Genomic DNA, 17,185 nt, shown 5'->3' with positions numbered 1-17,185 from the left:
AAGGGCAAATGCTTCCAAAAGTACCGTAGCTAGAGAAACAGCTATGAGAAGAATTGACTTGAAACGTTTATTTGTATTTACCTGCATCATAAACACATGATACACATTTAAAATATCATAAATAAGAGTGTATCAGGGATTTTTTTTAAATCTATTTTTGAAAAATTAATTTGTTTAGGGGGTCTCAAATAGCCCAAAAAAACTTGCCTGTGAAAGGATAAATTATTTCTGGCTAGTTCGCTTCAAGGATGTGGAGCGATCCAAGTATTGTGAAGGATCCGCAGTAACCTTTTACTTCTCTGCACTTTCTAAAACCAGCCACTTTGAACTCATAAATAATCAACTTGTACATTTGAATAATAACGCTATAGCAAAGTATTTACAATGTGAACAGCAGTCTCATCAAAGCTCTGGGACAGTGATGAGTTAGTTGGCTTCATGCTTGCTGGTCCCTATATATGGGGAGGGGCCGTCCCTCTCCCTCAGGCACCGGATTGCCTTTCTTTTTTTGGCTAGCTCGTTGCGGTTGTTGGTCCCTCAACCAGACTAAGCAATACCATCATCCTCTAGGTTCTGGACTAGGCCAAGCCAATAGTCTCTTGGTCTGGTTGGGCCGAGACACTGGTCTCTTGGTCTGGTTATGCTGGGCCGTTAGTTTGGCAGTTCGGGTTGCCTTTCTACTTCTCAAGAAAGGGACTAACCAGCAGCTGCCGCAGCACAGTGAACCTTTGCCATATGACATTAATTCATTTTTGCGTTGGCATTGCAAAGTAGAAATTTCATATAGAAGGGTAACAATAGTATATTTTTCACCAAATACACTATAGTTACCTACAGTAACTTTAGTGTATTTAGTGTTTATGATCTGCTTATGATAATGCTTATGATTCTTCCTTTAACGTCGTTGTCGGTCTGAAGACCTATAGTTAACAAAGTAAAGTAATATGTGTAGTTATATAGATATATACCTATAATGAATTAAAGTTTATAGTAAATAATATAATGCTATAATTTTAGCAATAAATTTTTACTTTCGCTTTTCAATACTTTTTGTTTCACTCCTGCGATATCAAGCATTTACGAAACTCTAAGAAAGCTGAACTGTTTAAGAGAGCATCGAATCTCTTTTAGGTGGGGGATTTTTGCAAATAGCAAATCGGTATCTTTATGAAGCCGATGTATTCAGCACACCAACTGCAAATTTGAGAGTCATTTTGGTTGATATCAAAATTGCGAAGAAATGCCATACCCGAGGGATGAAATAGCATTTTGTTTAATATCGTAAGACAAAAAATCGTAAAACAGGGACGTCGTAACCCAAAAGTGCACTGCATTGTCAATAATGACAGAAGTATTCCATACTACTACCACCATTACACTGTTTCCTAGACGGATAGCAGTAAGTGATGTAGCCTACTCATCATTCTCGTAGTATCTTTATCATTTCAGTCTTTGATCTCAGGAGTGAACAATGAAGTCTAGATTTAGCACAGTGGACATCAAAGCTGTCATTCTTGAAATAAAGGAGCAGTAAGTATCATTTCTAAGAACATTCTAGAGGATAGTATATGGTGACACGCAGATAATGTAGCGTTGTCAGAGTTGTTTGGTTTGTACAATGTTGGTTTAGCTAAGTATCCTGTACCAATCTGTTTATGCAAGTTGAGACGCTTGTTCATTCTATTGCTGTTTTTAGGTTCTCGGGCTTACGTGTTGCCAACATCTATGACATAGACCATAAGACATACCTCATCAAATTTACCAAGTACGTCCACCAGATCATCAGTTTTATTAAATTTACGGTGAATTATGTTTTTACCCAGTTTTTAGCTCTTTTTGTCCAATCAAAGTAAAACATAGTTTTATATCGTCATTTATCAGCATAAAAGATAAACTTGCACAAAATATTAGTAGGTTTTATCGGAAAGTATCAGTATTTTTCTATCATTTACGATGTTTGAGGAGATCTGACTGTCAGGATGTTTCAAGATTAAATTCGACAAAACTTGATCGCAGTTAAAACCCTCAGATCAAATGAAAGTGCAATTATGACATCTAGAGTTGCAAGAGACCGACAGAGCAGAGGCGGGCAACACTGCCACTTGAACGCAATAGTCGATGTCAACAATAGCAATGATAACAACTAGTGACATCATTTCACACATATTTATCTTCTGTCTGTTTTAATCGCGATCAAGTTTTGTCTATTTAATCTAGAAACATCCCAGCAGTCAGATCACCTCAGACATAAAAAACTATCACAAATGATAGAAAAATTCTAGAAAAATCACTTCCTTATAAAATCCATTAATGTTTAGTGTAAGTTCATCTTTAAGGCTAAATAACCTAATAATGAGTCAATTATATACCGTGAAAGTTTAGCAAATAAACTCCATATTGGTTTGCCATGTTTAATAAAATGCAAAATATTCCTTCACCAAGTATCTCTGTAAAAATAGAGCTAGGAAAGTATGAAGAATGAGAGTGTTGATAAGCGTATCATATTGGTTAAATCTCTTTGAATTGATGATACTTTTGTATTTTAGATTTTACAAGACGTTTGTTATCAATATGAGTCTCTTGCTACATACTGCAGTACTTATATTGTCCATAGACACATCAAACCCCAACTTTACAGCATATGAAATGGGAGTTTGTTTATATTCATGATTTGTATTTCCTATTATCGATAGCTGTGGTGTTGAATTTTTCACCTTCATTAATCTTTACCTTGGTCTATTACATATATCTTAGTCATTTTTGCTTGTGAAAACTATAATATTTTGCGATGAATTTTTAATCTAGGTTTTTGCGAACTGATAGTTGAGCAATTATTGTTAATCCTCAATCAGTTAATCATTTTAGAAATCTTTATAGCATTTCACAGTATAGTTCTGGGTTAGTTAATTGGATTCATTTTTAATAAAAAGTATCACTTAATATTTCTCTGTACTTGTTGTTGGGCATCTTTTTGTGCTAAATTAGGCATGATGAATACAGAACACACTCTTTGAGCATTAGTGTTTACCGAACACGTGATTAAATTAAATGTGAAAATTTTAGACCAGATTCCAAGAAAGTATTACTGATCGAGTCAGGGATACGTCTCCATATCACGGAGTATGACTGGCCTAAAGCCCATTTCCCTTCCGGTTTCAGCATGAAGGTAACGGGTCTAAATCTAAGTTGTTGCTATGAAAATATAAGCAAACTTAATTAAATAATAAAGTTAATTAAATAATTAAGGACCAATGTAATAATTTTTTAATGTTTTTCATTTGTGCTGTCATAGAGCATTGCTGTGAGAACTTCAATGGATCATGGCAGCATCAAACAATCACAAGTTGTACAAGTGCTTTTGTGATCAACTGTTTCTTTATTGGAGATCATAATACGGTTCTGAGGTTAAACGTTTTATCCATCGGCTGGACGTACTATCAGCTTTTAGATATTTAGTCTCACTTTGAGCTATTTTATATCCATAGCTACTGGAGCTGGTGGTGTTCCTGATTTGATAATAGTAACGGTGTTGCACCAGTGTTTAGTTTTTTGTAACCACCTTTGTATCTCTGTGAAGATTCATGGTATTGTTGTGACAAGTCTAGAAAGATTTCAAGCATTGTTGTGATAACTTTAGCATGGTTGGGACATCTGTACGAATATTTTTATTGTGGTTGATACGGCTCTATGAATATCTTCATTGTGATTGGTACAGCTTAATAAAGATCTTTAGCGCGGTAGCGACAGCTTTATGAAGATCTGAAGCATTGAAAGTGATAGCTCTTTGGAGGTCCTTAGTGGTGTCAGGACAGCTCTAATAATGTCTCTATTGCTGTTGCCATTCTATTCTAAAAGATGCATACTTGCAGATGAGGAAGCACCTCAAGTCGAGGCGACTAGAGATGGTGCGACAGTTAGGAAATGACAGGATCATACAACTCCAATTTGGCTCTGGAGATGCAGCTTATCATATTATTCTCGAACTCTATGATAGGGTAAGTGCTTTGTGTATGATAAATAAAGGGCTGGACATTCTGACTATCTGTGTGTAGTGCTGAACGATATCTTTGCATGTACATATGATTATTTGGTCTCTAAATATATCGAAAAATATCGAACATTGGAGTTGTCTTCTTTTGGTGTATAGTGGTAGGCTCTAACATAAACGATATGAGAGGATATTGGTTGATATCATAAATATATAAACCTTACATATCTATAGTTTATATATCTGTGGTTAATATTGGTTAAAACAGGAGTTGTCACCTCTTTACAATAATGAGAATAGACAACTCTAGTTTTGCAAAATAAAATAAGCCGATGTTTCGATAAAAATATCGGCTTCGATATTCATGTCGATTTGAACACTGACCAAATATAAAATCATCCACTGAAATATATCGTCACATCGAATTATATCGTGTTATCGTGCAGCACTATCTGTGTGCCAATAAACCTGAATGTCCAACTGTAAACAGAACAATACAGCAAAATGATTGGCTCAATTGGTTAATATATTGCCTCGTAATAGTTATTTTATACAGAGTGCATGGATCCACTGTCCAAGACACAAAATTGATTAACCAAGAGAACGGCATTAAAAAATCCATAAAAATGCTGCTTTGGACTGATATTGCACCAGCAAATATTGATAAGAACTATGTTGATACAATTGTTGTGATAAAGTTGTGATGCAATTGTTGTGGTACAATTGTTGTGATACAATTGTTGTGATACAGTTGTTGTGATACAATTGTTGTGGTACAGTTGTGATACAATTGTTGTGGTACAATTGTTGTGATGCAATCATTGTGGTACAATACATTTTAGCGAGACCACTATTTCAGAATATTGCCTTAATTATGGTCATGGACAGTGACAATTGATTGTTGATGGTTACTGTCAAAATGTCCGAGATGAATAATTTTGCCACCTTTCAAATGTGTAAAATAGGTCGCTCTCAAAGGTGGATAACTCCTGAAACAAATTCTTGAGCTGTCATGCATGTAATTGCAATAAGCGAAAGCACTCGTATGTAGCTTTAAGGAATTTTGGTTGTCTTTGCATTCGATTAGAATCAGTCACTAGAAGAGTTTTCCTTTTTGTGTTTCATTTCTGTATTAAATATGAAACACCTCTTGGCTTATATAGATACCACCTAAAAACTTTTTGATATTGCGAAAGCCATTCACGGTATATCTCTTGTAATATCTACCGCGTTTGACTTTCTCAATCTATTTCAGTGTCATCATTTTCGTTGTTATAGTTATTGTCTGTCATCTACATATTTATGCATATTTCCTTTCTTCTTCAGGGCAATATCATTTTAGCTGATCATGAGTTGAATATACTCAACATACTGCGTCCACGGGCAGACGACTCCCAAGATGTAAGATATGCTGTAAGGGAAACCTATCCACTTACATTGGCAAAGCCACTCTTACCACTTCCCACCTTAGAAGAGTGAGTACATTGGAATTAGGGGGTGATTACAGGGTCTGATTGTGTTACCTAGTAGTAGGTATTTTTGTCTAGTTGCTAATTTAGAGAAAACCCTTCTTAGCCATGCTAGTCTGGTGGTCACAGGGCATTATCTGTCAACAGGTGGCAGAAGGTGGGGTCTATGGTAGCTTGACACTTTTAACATGTTTCTAATTTATTCATTATTAATTTAGTTTCCTACCGCTATTTTAGTTGATAAGCTAAGAGTAATTGGCCATTAAATGGTGAGTAGTTATACAAAAATGTATTTTTTCTTACGCCGTGTGCAGTCAGTCGGACCAGCTAATCAGAGCCATAGACCAACATTTACGTCATGTTGTAGTACGGGGGTATTAATTTACCCCCATATCAATTAGGTTTGTAGTCAGTTTCCTGTCTTGCCGAGCGACCGTCGGCCTTTGTTGTAATGATCGAAAACTTTAATTTACTAATTATACCGATTTCCAAAGCTAGCTGTCATGGATTACATAATTCAATATAATCAACTACCACATTCTAATAGATAAAAGGTTGTTCAACGCACTAACACGTTCAACACTGCATCTTTATGGCAAGTCTGATTCTACAAGTGAAGCCGATGCCAGATACCGGTTGTCCTCATCAAGGGCATCTTATGAAAAAAAACCTACCAAGAGGATTTTCTCCGTCGGCATTTAATGAGGGTCAATTACTAAGCAGCAATCAGCAGTGGGAAATTCAACCATTAATGGTGCCCCCAGATCCCACAAACCATGTCTGGAGTAAAGATGATGATGAGATTTCTGGGCAATGCTTTCCTGATGAGCAAAGAGCTATTCCTAGGCAGCTTGTCCAATGGACCAGTTGTTCATGCAAAAAGAGTTTGCACAAGTCTATGCGGCTGTGTCGAGTGCAGTAATGAAATGTCTGACGAGATTGAGGATGGTAATCAATTAGACGGTGATGATGAGCTTTAAGATTATAATTATGTAATAATTTTATTAAATACTTTGCAATATGCTTTCTAGAATCAATTAACAGTTTTTGATGTATCATGATAAACAGACTATGTACTTTGGTAAACATGCTATATAATAATCATACAAAGTACTAAGATACCCATACAAAGACATGATATTAATTAATCATCCAGAAAGATGGTTGTCATCGAACATACTGCACCATACATTCCATCATACTGGTTACATTCAACATTTCAATCATACATGGTTTCAAAATACTGCATGGTTTTAACATGCTACCAGTACAATAAATCTAAAGCTAAGCCAGAAATTTCGCATGTAAATGTCAGTTAAATAAAAAAAAAATAACATGTACCAACAGAAAGTACTAAGATAAGCATAATAAATACTTTAAGCTTGTCACGTGCTGCCCAGCAATATAATAATTTCATTTAAAAGATTAAGTTTACATTAGATTCGTTAGTTAGTCTGCGTCACAACCAGTGTACCCAATGAGGTGTACAGTATAGCCTGTCAATCAGTAGTTGTACAGGTATCAATGTAACGAGTATGAAGAGGGTTTCTGGCAGATCAGTGGCTAAGGTGATGGCGAGAAATGTTTCTCATATCGAGTCCCTGGCGGCCGACTACAATGTAAAGAATTGCATCCATTACAGACAATGAGTTCAAAATACAAAATGATCATATAGACATGTAAGAGCTGACATACATTTATGGTGCAATATTTATCGATCATAACCTACCCGAAAAACGATCTATCAAAGCATGTAGCAATAAATTTAAAACTTGAAAATAGGAAGAGCTACAAGACTGGTTTGAACGTGTACGCAATGTGCATAGCCCTACATAAAAGTAATAGATGTACCCCCTTTAGCTTTAACCACAAGAATACTTAGTTAACTCATACATCGCATACTTCTGTAAGGTAATAATTGATATGTGAGCGCTATAACAATACAATATAATACAATTGATTAAAATACAACAAAATATGTATTAATATATATAGTATTACACAACATAATGCAACACATCAATCCTATAACACAATTCAAATCAGTTCAATACAACATAACACAGCTATTATAATACAATACACCAGAATATAGTGTAATAACACAATAATACAGTACTGATAAGTTCTGCATGACACAATATAGTAACTTAAAACTAACCGAACCATCAGTTAAATAACAAACATACAGTTGCATGAAGGTACTACACTTTGTGTTTATATTGGTTTGACGTTTCAAAGAGCAATACAGTCTCCAATTGTGTAAATAGGCGAGCTAAGTCTTAATAAAAATCAGCAGAGACATGCTATATTACAAATAGTCCAGTATTACTGGTTTATTAAATAAATACCCAATCTAGGTATTCTATTTATTAAGCCCAATAATATAAGTAACTTATAATGTTATGTAGTGCTACCGTCTTAGCCTAAAAATTAAACAAATTGAATTAAGCTATTGAGTGTATGAAACACTGAGTGTCTAAAGACACAGCAACAATACCTACGACAGAGAGTAGTTTATTGTATAGTTTGTAACCAATATGTAAAATCTGGACTGAGAAGTTTGACTTGAAAGTTTGATTCATTATAATCAACACCTGTCACTCATTGATCCAACTGATTACAGTAAACAGTGAAGGAAACACAAAATTTTCAATAAAGCAATGCATGTAATCTTTGATTAATTAATCATAAATATTAAGTAAATGAGTTTGCTATCATCTCACCTTAGTTTTTTTTTCAGAGGTTTGAGATTCTTTGCAACTTGAGAAGCTCTTAGTTATTTCGACTCACTAGCAATCTTCATCAAGCATTCAGTGTTGCATTTACATATGACTAACACTGCGAGTTGTGATCTGACTGTTTGTAGATGAAGCTCTACATCTCATAAAAATTTTGGATTATCGCTTTTTTCCGTTAGTAAAGCCTTGCTGACTTCTTAGCATGTAAAACTTGATTATAATGAATTATGTAACCGATAATAGCTAGTTGCGGTAATCAATTTGAATAGAAGATACTAAATTTGCGCTACTACTAACCAACGTAGATGGCAGTTTCTAACAGAGAACAGCGGAAACAGACTAAGAGCACAAATGTTATCGGTGAAAGCAAATACGCCCCGTATTAAACAAATGCATAGATTTTTGTTTACCTTAGCTGATTGGCTGATTTGGTTAATTGCGCATGGCGCAAGGGAAATCTCATTCATGTACTTCTACCTATCTTTTAATGGCAAATAATCACTGCTTGACAAGAATAATTCCGGTAGGTATAGTAAAAAAGTTATGAGATGCTTTATTCTATCCATTAAACCTAAGATTTGTTATACCCCATTGTCGTGCCGCCTTGGCAAAAAAACGACACAAAACTGCCCTGTGGCCACCAGACTATGCCACTATATTGGCATTATTTACTATGACAAGATCCGCGTCTGTTTGAAGCCACCTTTTGAGGTTGGGAAAAAATATCGCATCGTACGGGATTTTAACTCGAGACAGTCTGCTTGGCAGCCCTACACTCTTATGCCTTTGCTGTGAGAATAGGTGAGCGCATTATTGCTCTGTGTGCTTTATTGGCACTCCTGACGGTCTCTCACAGCAGTATTTCTTAAAAGTATCTCACACTGATATAGTTTAAGATACTTAGGCTAGATGTGCACTGCGATCAGAATTACATGAGAGGACAATTCAACATATTTAAGATGCTTATTGATGCTCCGTAGATGATTAGTTGTTGGTTTATAAGTTTGAAGCTGTCGTCCTACCATTAAAAATCTGTGGCAGCAAGTCTCACAGATGGTCACCGATAGCATGATGGAAAGCCTTAGATGTTAAATGTTGTTGTACCACATTAGCCTTTGGGTTTGAAATAACAGGTTTTAGTATAAAGACTAATCAACAAGAACAGCGTCTAAACAACAAGGAATATGTAGGAGAGTTGAGTGGTTTTGAGCAGTCACGAGGAGACAACTCTGAATTATTTATGTTGAACCTACAGTTCACACAACTTTAGTAACTGCCGGTACTAGTCTAATACGAGTGGCATTGTGAATGGTCAGGCTCAGCCTCACCTCCCCCATCTTTCATGACAAATTACAATATTTTTCGATGTCAAATTCTCTGCGGATTAATTAGGCCTGTCGACTCTACAGCTAAAGAGCAAAAAGCAGATGATATGTGTAATTATCACATATCGGGTGGACATCGATCAGAGGTACGGCTGCTGTAGAGTACAGGGTTGGAATGCTGGCCACACTCGCCATTGCACCCAGCGGTTAAATTATTGGTCCGACCCTTCAAGGTTTTTAATAGTAAAATATGAGTTGTAAGGTGAATACTAACCAAGTACTGATAGCTAGCAGACTTCTCATGAAACTCCACCCGGTTGAGTAGATGAAGTTATTGTATCCTTATCCTTGTAGACTCCATGAGCTATTACTCGCTGCCAAACAGAGCGATACTCTGAAACGAATTCTCAACCCCAAGTTGAGTGAGTTATTCTTTTTTATTGTTCTTCCTAAGTTCTGTGTTAAAATGCATCACTGCTCTAGTCAGCCAGCTTAATATGGTTGACATCCTGTGTAATATAGAAAATTGTTTGCAGAGAAAGTCTACAACACTATATCATACATATATTGATATGCTTACAATATTGATATCATATCAATATTGATATGCTTACAGATATACCAAGCACAATAGCCGTTGGCCATTGTGCTTGTTATATCTGTAAGCATATCAACCGGTCATGGAAAGCAAAAATACTGCACAGTGGGGTGTGGTCACACTAATTTTGTTTCAATTAGCCATTGAGTTGAATGGAGATCAGGGTTGTCATTGGAACTTCACTATATTTAGAGTGGGTTTTCCAGACTGTCTAGTGTATAGGTTACCATAGTTACATGAAATGTTAGGGTGGGCGCTAACTAGCTGGCCACTGTGCAAGTTAGAAACATCTTGCACGGTGCTAACCATATTCCTCTTGCATAGGCAAATACGGAAATGGAGCTATTGTTATCATAAAGGTTGGATATTCTTGGTTGGTAGCCCTTCTTTTATTTTCTAATTTGATGAAGTCACGTCGCTATTTTCACTACTAAAATATAAATTTGGTCAGCAAAGCTGCCTTATTATAACTTAGACAACAAAAACACTTTCAGTTCCCCTGCATATGCTGGACATCATTCATGACTCACATATGCATTCATTCTCATGGTGGCTCAGTCACTGCCACTAACAGTGATTGATTTTCTCCTATTCTGCATTTGGAGTTTTGCCTTCTCTGATCATGTTTGTTGGGGTTTTGTTAAAAAACTTCTTTTGTCTGCCTGTTTTTAGACATTCTGCAACAATTAATTTACTTCTCATGGGTTGGATAGCATATCTATAGCCCTTATAGTGTGTAGTGGTGAACTCAAGTGTTATGTATTTTTTACAATTCAGCGTTCGGTCCAGCCATGATAGAGCACTGTTTACTAAAAGCCGGCTTTCCAGCTTCAGCAACCTTGAGCAAAGGTTTTGATATAGCCTGTGATCTGCCGCGTTTACTCACTGCCCTGGAGTGTGGCGAGCAGTTAATGAACAGAAGTGAGGGCCATTGCCAAGGCTATATTATACAAAAGGTACTACATTAGCTAACAAGTTGCTTTCTAAAGTAATTTTTAAAAAATTTTTAGAGTAGTTGACTGTGCACCCTTTAAACAAGTGTGCATTGCGTATGGACTAGTTTTGGGCCGGTATTTGGTTATCCGCTCTTACCGATACCGAGGGATTCTCGGTATCAGAGGAAACCAATCATTTTCGGTGACAGCTAGTTATCCGCGGCCGGTTTGATATGATTGGTATTTATCCGTAAAAGCCTATCGGTAAATGGTTATACGGATATCCGGATAGATTTTTCAAACGCTTCTTTGACGAACATGCTAATCTCAGTGCGCAATGGCGAACAAATTCAACGAAAATTTCCATGCTTACCGTATCTACTATTATATTACGTTACATTGATAATGCCACCAGCCTCGAAGGTTTGGGAGTTCTCCAAGGATGGGAGGATGTATAAAGACTAACGGAAATGGACTCTAATACGACTGCGTATAATTATGTGATTACATTACCTGATTACAATATGTGATAATAAGATTTTTGTAAACTGTTTCAGCATATTTAACAAAAAGAGCCCCTTGCCATTATCTATCTGTTCTCTATTATATATAACGTTTGTATCAATAACTATATTTTTTAATAGAATAAACAATAAAAACGTCTATCTATCATGAAACTTATATTTCCATCTTTCTTTCTTTTTTGGCTTGCTAAAACAAGGAGTCTCCTTGACGTATCAATATACTGCTGACTAAAGAATGTTTTTTGCACAACGATAAAAGTTGTTCGAGACAGTTATGGTTTAAAGTTTAAACCATTAAACTTTAAACCATTTAAAGTTAAAACACACACTGAAAACCATTCTTAGAACTTTTTTAGTTGGCAAAGGATACCGAAGATGGTAAATACCGAGGATACCGATACCGGGAAAACCAATAAAAAAGTGCAAGGATATTCGATCCGGCACTAAATTAGATACCGGCCCAACACTAGTATATGGACTGAGTTCTAGTCTCTTGTGTGCCTTTGGTAAGTGTGTTTTGGTCACAACGAAAACTCATGCTAAGTATCCAGCAGAGGTCTACTGTATTGCTGTTTAGTGATTTTTACCCCTTGAAAAACCAGAAAAACTAAAAACCACTAAAATGGCGTCGGGAAATAGACATGCTTATGAAGCTCAGTTTAAAATGCAGCCATTGGTGTGGAAGTTGGGTACCAGGTGAAGGTGGTTTGTGGATGCATGGGCTAAAGTAAAGCCAGTCTCTGTTGTTAAAGCTTTCCAGAAAGTGGAACCGAAACCAACATAGTCTAACTCAGGTGATGATGAGGAGGAACTCGTGATGTTGGACACTGAAATAGCGCAGCTGTTTAATTTGGATAGTGAGGATGAAAACTGAGCGTTTTTGGGGAAGAGTGAATATTTTATTCAATAAAGTTGACTATGGCACTAAGCTCACCGTTTTCTCTTTATTGTTTTTTACGTATGTTTTAAAACGCGTTTTACAATATGATAATCTTATATATAGTTACAGGTTAAGTACAGAAAAATACCACGGGATTGAGACTGTGCCCTATAATATAGTGTTATAAAATGGTCATGTTTTAAAAATTGGGATATTAATCTTTGTACAGGTAATGCGTTCGCTTCACAGCTTGTATGATCACACATTCTTCACTACTTGATGAACATCAAAATAGGGTTAAGTTGATGGACGAGTGAGCCGTTGGGTTATTGGTAAACAAAAGCGAGTGGCTATGTCATCAGCCAATCATTGAACAATAAATATGAGGCTCGAGTATTTGATCATTTGGTTTATGGCCCCAGCAGTTCTTTGGTAGTTTCTAGAAAAGTTAATTTAATAAATCATTGCTTTTATTATTAATAATAAAATAAGACTTACATCAGAATAAAATGCCTAAAATCAGTCCCGGACAATTTGTCTAACGACTAAAACTAAAGTTGATCTAAAACCCACTAGTCCAAATATATGATTGATCTAATTACCTTTAGGATTAGTTTGTGCTAAAATGGAGTCTCCTGTGGGTGAAACTGTGATATCCAGAAGAGAAAATGAGAAGCTTGTTTAAGATATTTATCTGTTTGCATTGTGCAAAAACATGGTTCTAATATTAGAAGAGAACCTAAAGTTAAGCTCATGAAAAAAGATATTGATTGTGAAGAGAGTTTTGACTGCTTTTATCGAGGACAACAATGAGATCTAACAGTTTCTATCTATCTAACATTTTGAGCTAACAGCATGATTATAACATTATTTATTACATTAAGTTTGTATCTCCTTGTGCTTACAAAGTTTTTTGTACACAAAAATTACCTGAATTTCACTTTTATCCAATAAAATTTCTGCTATATTAACTTGTGTGTACTAAATAGAAGATTGCTTTAAGTTTTCATATTTCTAGCCTTATCTTCACATCAATTTTAGGCTAGTCGTCATTAGACCAAATTGTATATAGGATGAATTAGTTTTAGACTAAACGTCTTTGGATGAATTTTTCTATTGGATTTGGATCAATCGCCGTTAGACTAATCATGCCGACTCCTACTTACATAAAGTGTTTATAATTATGTCTTATAATATACAGTTCCTCGTTATTTCATCTTTAAAGCAATGAGAAGTCGTAAAAGAAATGTGCTACAAATAGTTTTATCGGGCCATAAGGGTGTATGACTAGAAATCTAAGAGGAGATCTAGAGTAAACAGAAGTTATACTCTCATCATTTTAGATTTCCAGAGATGAAACCGACATTACAGCTTTTGTACTGTTTGGAAGTTTGTATTTTTTTTGTTTATGTACTTCATCAATTTGTTTTCTTTAGCTTATTAGTTTTAGGTAGTTGTGTCACTGGTTGAGGACACAACTACCTAAAATCTGGCTATATTGAATGTCAATAGTGGGTCTCAATAAAATAAAATCAAGCTTTTGGCAAGCAAAAATCTACGGCATTTCATGGTAAATAGACTGTGTGGTTGACATGCTGTGCAGGTTGTGATCAGGTGCTATAGAATATTTGTAGGTTGAACAAAAGGTGAAGGGTGAAGGAGAAGATAAAGAGTTGCTCGTATATGACGAGTTTCATCCATTTCTCTATAATCAGCATGAAAATCGACGGTATCTGCAGTTTGACTCTTTCAATCAGGTATCTGTGATTTAACTCTTTCGATCAGGTATCTGTAGTTTAACTCTTTCGATCAGGTCTCTGCAGTTTAACTCATTCAATCAGGTCTCTGCAGTTTAACTCTTTTAATCAGGTATCTGTGGTTTAACTCATTCGACGAGGTAGTCGTAGCCTGACTTCCGCAGGATTACACTTCATTAAGTTTTTTACCAAATATGCTTACTAGTAAGTTCTAGGAACATATTCATGGGGCCTCAAACCATGAAAGTCCATTGTTTTCGTACGTCACTTGCATCGCGTTTCTGTTCATACTGTACAGTTGTTTGTTCTGGAGCTATTATTTCCGCAACACTTGAATTTTCCAAGTGTCACCATCATTACGCTACTAACGGCTCCATTAAAATTTATTTTCTTTCTATAAAACTGAAGAGAAATGAAATCTTAAATTCACTAAATAAGCTTCACAACAAGTTAGGCAGTCACTAGTTTGTACAGATAGTACTATTGTTTTACTTGTACATTAGGTCATGGAGAATGTTTTGAGATTAGCTCAGTTGATAGTCTCGTTAACATTTGACTGTTTGAATTGTTAACATTACTCAGACTTTACTGTAACCTCTTGGCACCTGTGTAGAAGCTAACAATATTAATGTAAACCTGGTTAAATAGGTAAATCTGTTTGTAGTTAGTAGATGGTAGTTAGTTGATACTGGCAGTAGACATAGTTTTGCTTCTCAGCCATACTTATTTTGTGACAGTTTGAAGGAATAGTCTAGGGTACTAACTCGACTCATTTTGTGACAGGTTGAAGGAATAGTCTAGGGTACTAACTCGACTCATTTTGTGACAGGTTGAAGGAATAGTTTAGGGTACTAACTCACATCATTCAGAAATTTCTAATCAATTAGTATTTTATTCTGAAAATTCACCCAAACCATTTTTCTCGTAACCCATTCTTCACTTTAAAATGTTTCTTTGTTAATGGTGACCTTTTTTGTCAATTAACAGTAAATTTTGCATTGCTATTACCCTGGCAGATTGGTGCGCCGTGAGAGATCATCAGGTGTAATAACTATTTGCCTAATTATCCAGTAGTGGAGCAAGGTGATCGAGTGGTGCAGATTGTAGCGCGCCTGCAAAGTCGCATGTCTGAGTGTGAATATCATGGGATGCAATCATTTTTCCAATGTTCAATGGCTTTAGACAGATGAACACGGCTATTATAGTAGAGATTGGTGACAGTTTCCTACTGGTGCTCTAGGCAAACAACAACATATTTAGGATAAGTGCACTTTCTTGGCATAGGTTCTTATCCATCCCTTACTATCCCACAATTAAGGTCCTCTGTTTTTCCATGTCTGATCTGTTTTCAGGCAGTTGATCAGTTTTTCTCACAGTTGGAGGCTCAGAAGATAGAGATGAAGACCGTGCAAGCTGTAAGTAAACATGTTTCTCTTTTTACTAAAGGTTGTTACACAGTAGTACAGTTAGTGGAGACCATAGATCAAGGTTGTTACACAGTAGTACAGTTAGTGGATACCAGAGGTCAAGGTTGTTACACGTTATTACAGTTAGCAGGGACCGTAGGTCAAGGTTATTACACAGTATTACAGTTAGTGGATACCAGAGGTCAAGGTTGTTACACAGTAGTACAGTTAGTGGATACCAGAGGTCAAGGTTGTTACACAGTAGTACAGTTAGTGGATACCAGAGGTCAAGGTTATTACACAGTTTTACAGTTAGCAGGGACCGTAGGTCAAGGTTTTTACACAGTTTTACAGTTAGCAGGTACCGTAGGTCAAGGTTGTTTGTCTCCGAAGGATTGCCTACATACACCTAGAGAATGAGTAGTGCACTTTGCATTATGATCATGTGCCATGCTGGGTAACCATAGCATTGTAGCACGGCTAATAGAAGGTGAAAATATGTTAGAATGGCGACCAACAAAAGCCTCTTTGTTTCGCATTCATTCATTGGCTAATCATTAGTATTGACCTCTTGTATCATATGTCATGTTTTGCAGAAAAAAGACCTTCATAGCTAGAAACTTGTATCACAAGCGTTTTTTTTATCTCCAAAGCTGCTCTTTTGTATCTTTTGACAATGAAATCGCCGCGAAAAAATGAAATATTGTGACCCTATTATATTACATAACTCACCGCATAATTCTCGCATCAAAATCGGCTTACATTTCCAGCATTAGTTTCATGTTAAATTATAGCTGTCTCATAATCACATGATTATATTTGAATATATAGTAGGTAAAGTAAAATCACAATGATATGGGTGTATAATATGATCACAATGGTACTGGTGAAGTGCAGCATTCTCTTGCTTTAAGATATTCTGCATTGACTTTAATGAATTTCATACATATTTCTCTGTCCATTTTGTGTGAAATGTGCTCTATATGGTGCCTTTTTATTAACATATAATGATAGTTTTCGATAAGTTCTTCTTAGTGCTGCTTTTCGATCACGGTATTCGCAAAAAGTGCTGCACTTCTAGCATTTTATCACTCATCAAAATCTTTTTATCGATATTTCATATATATGGAGTTGGTGCCATGAATCTTAAAAATTGTGAAAGGATCGATGGCGTGGAGTTAATACCTCTCAGAGGCTGACACTGCCAAACTAGTTTATTCATGAGTGCAATCTCTTATCATCTCCTCAGGAGAAATCAGCTCTGAAGAAGCTGGACAACGTGCGTAGGGATCACACAAAGAGGCTAAATGAGTTACAGGAGGAGCAGCAGCTAGATGAAAGGAAAGCATATATTATAGAGATCAACCTTGACATAGTAAGTTTATCCCGTTACCACAATTATGGGCTGTTGTATAAGGAATGACAGACATGAAGTATCATTTGCATGTTGTTTTACAAATAGGTATTTGGCTTACTGTTGTATGTTATAGTCTTTCTATTTTCCGACCCATTAGCATTTCTTAACTCTTTCGCTACCTTGCGCCGACCTATCAGCAATCATG

The 17,185-nt window shown here is 36.0% G+C and overlaps 1 protein-coding gene across 1 annotated transcript in view; it reads left to right on the top strand.

Annotated features, from left to right (window-relative positions):
* Positions 1-1,419: 1,419 nt before the first annotated feature.
* Positions 1,420-17,185, top strand: part of LOC137397028 (ribosome quality control complex subunit NEMF-like) — a 38,695-nt gene continuing 22,929 nt past the window's right edge. Inside the window, exons 1-10 of the mRNA XM_068083312.1 lie at positions 1,420-1,530; positions 1,697-1,765; positions 3,064-3,166; positions 3,870-3,995; positions 5,315-5,463; positions 9,878-9,945; positions 10,899-11,077; positions 14,095-14,217; positions 15,570-15,632; positions 16,873-16,998. Of these exons, the coding sequence (XP_067939413.1) occupies positions 1,472-1,530; positions 1,697-1,765; positions 3,064-3,166; positions 3,870-3,995; positions 5,315-5,463; positions 9,878-9,945; positions 10,899-11,077; positions 14,095-14,217; positions 15,570-15,632; positions 16,873-16,998 (1,065 nt within the window). The 5' untranslated portion in view covers positions 1,420-1,471. The remainder of the gene's footprint in view (positions 1,531-1,696; positions 1,766-3,063; positions 3,167-3,869; positions 3,996-5,314; positions 5,464-9,877; positions 9,946-10,898; positions 11,078-14,094; positions 14,218-15,569; positions 15,633-16,872; positions 16,999-17,185) is intronic.

The sequence above is a fragment of the Watersipora subatra genome, chromosome 5, assembly GCF_963576615.1.
Source record: "Watersipora subatra chromosome 5, tzWatSuba1.1, whole genome shotgun sequence".
Taxonomy (NCBI): Eukaryota; Metazoa; Bryozoa; class Gymnolaemata; order Cheilostomatida; family Watersiporidae; genus Watersipora; species Watersipora subatra.
Note: the sequence above shows the minus strand (reverse complement) of the source record. Positions and strands in the feature narration are given on the sequence as shown.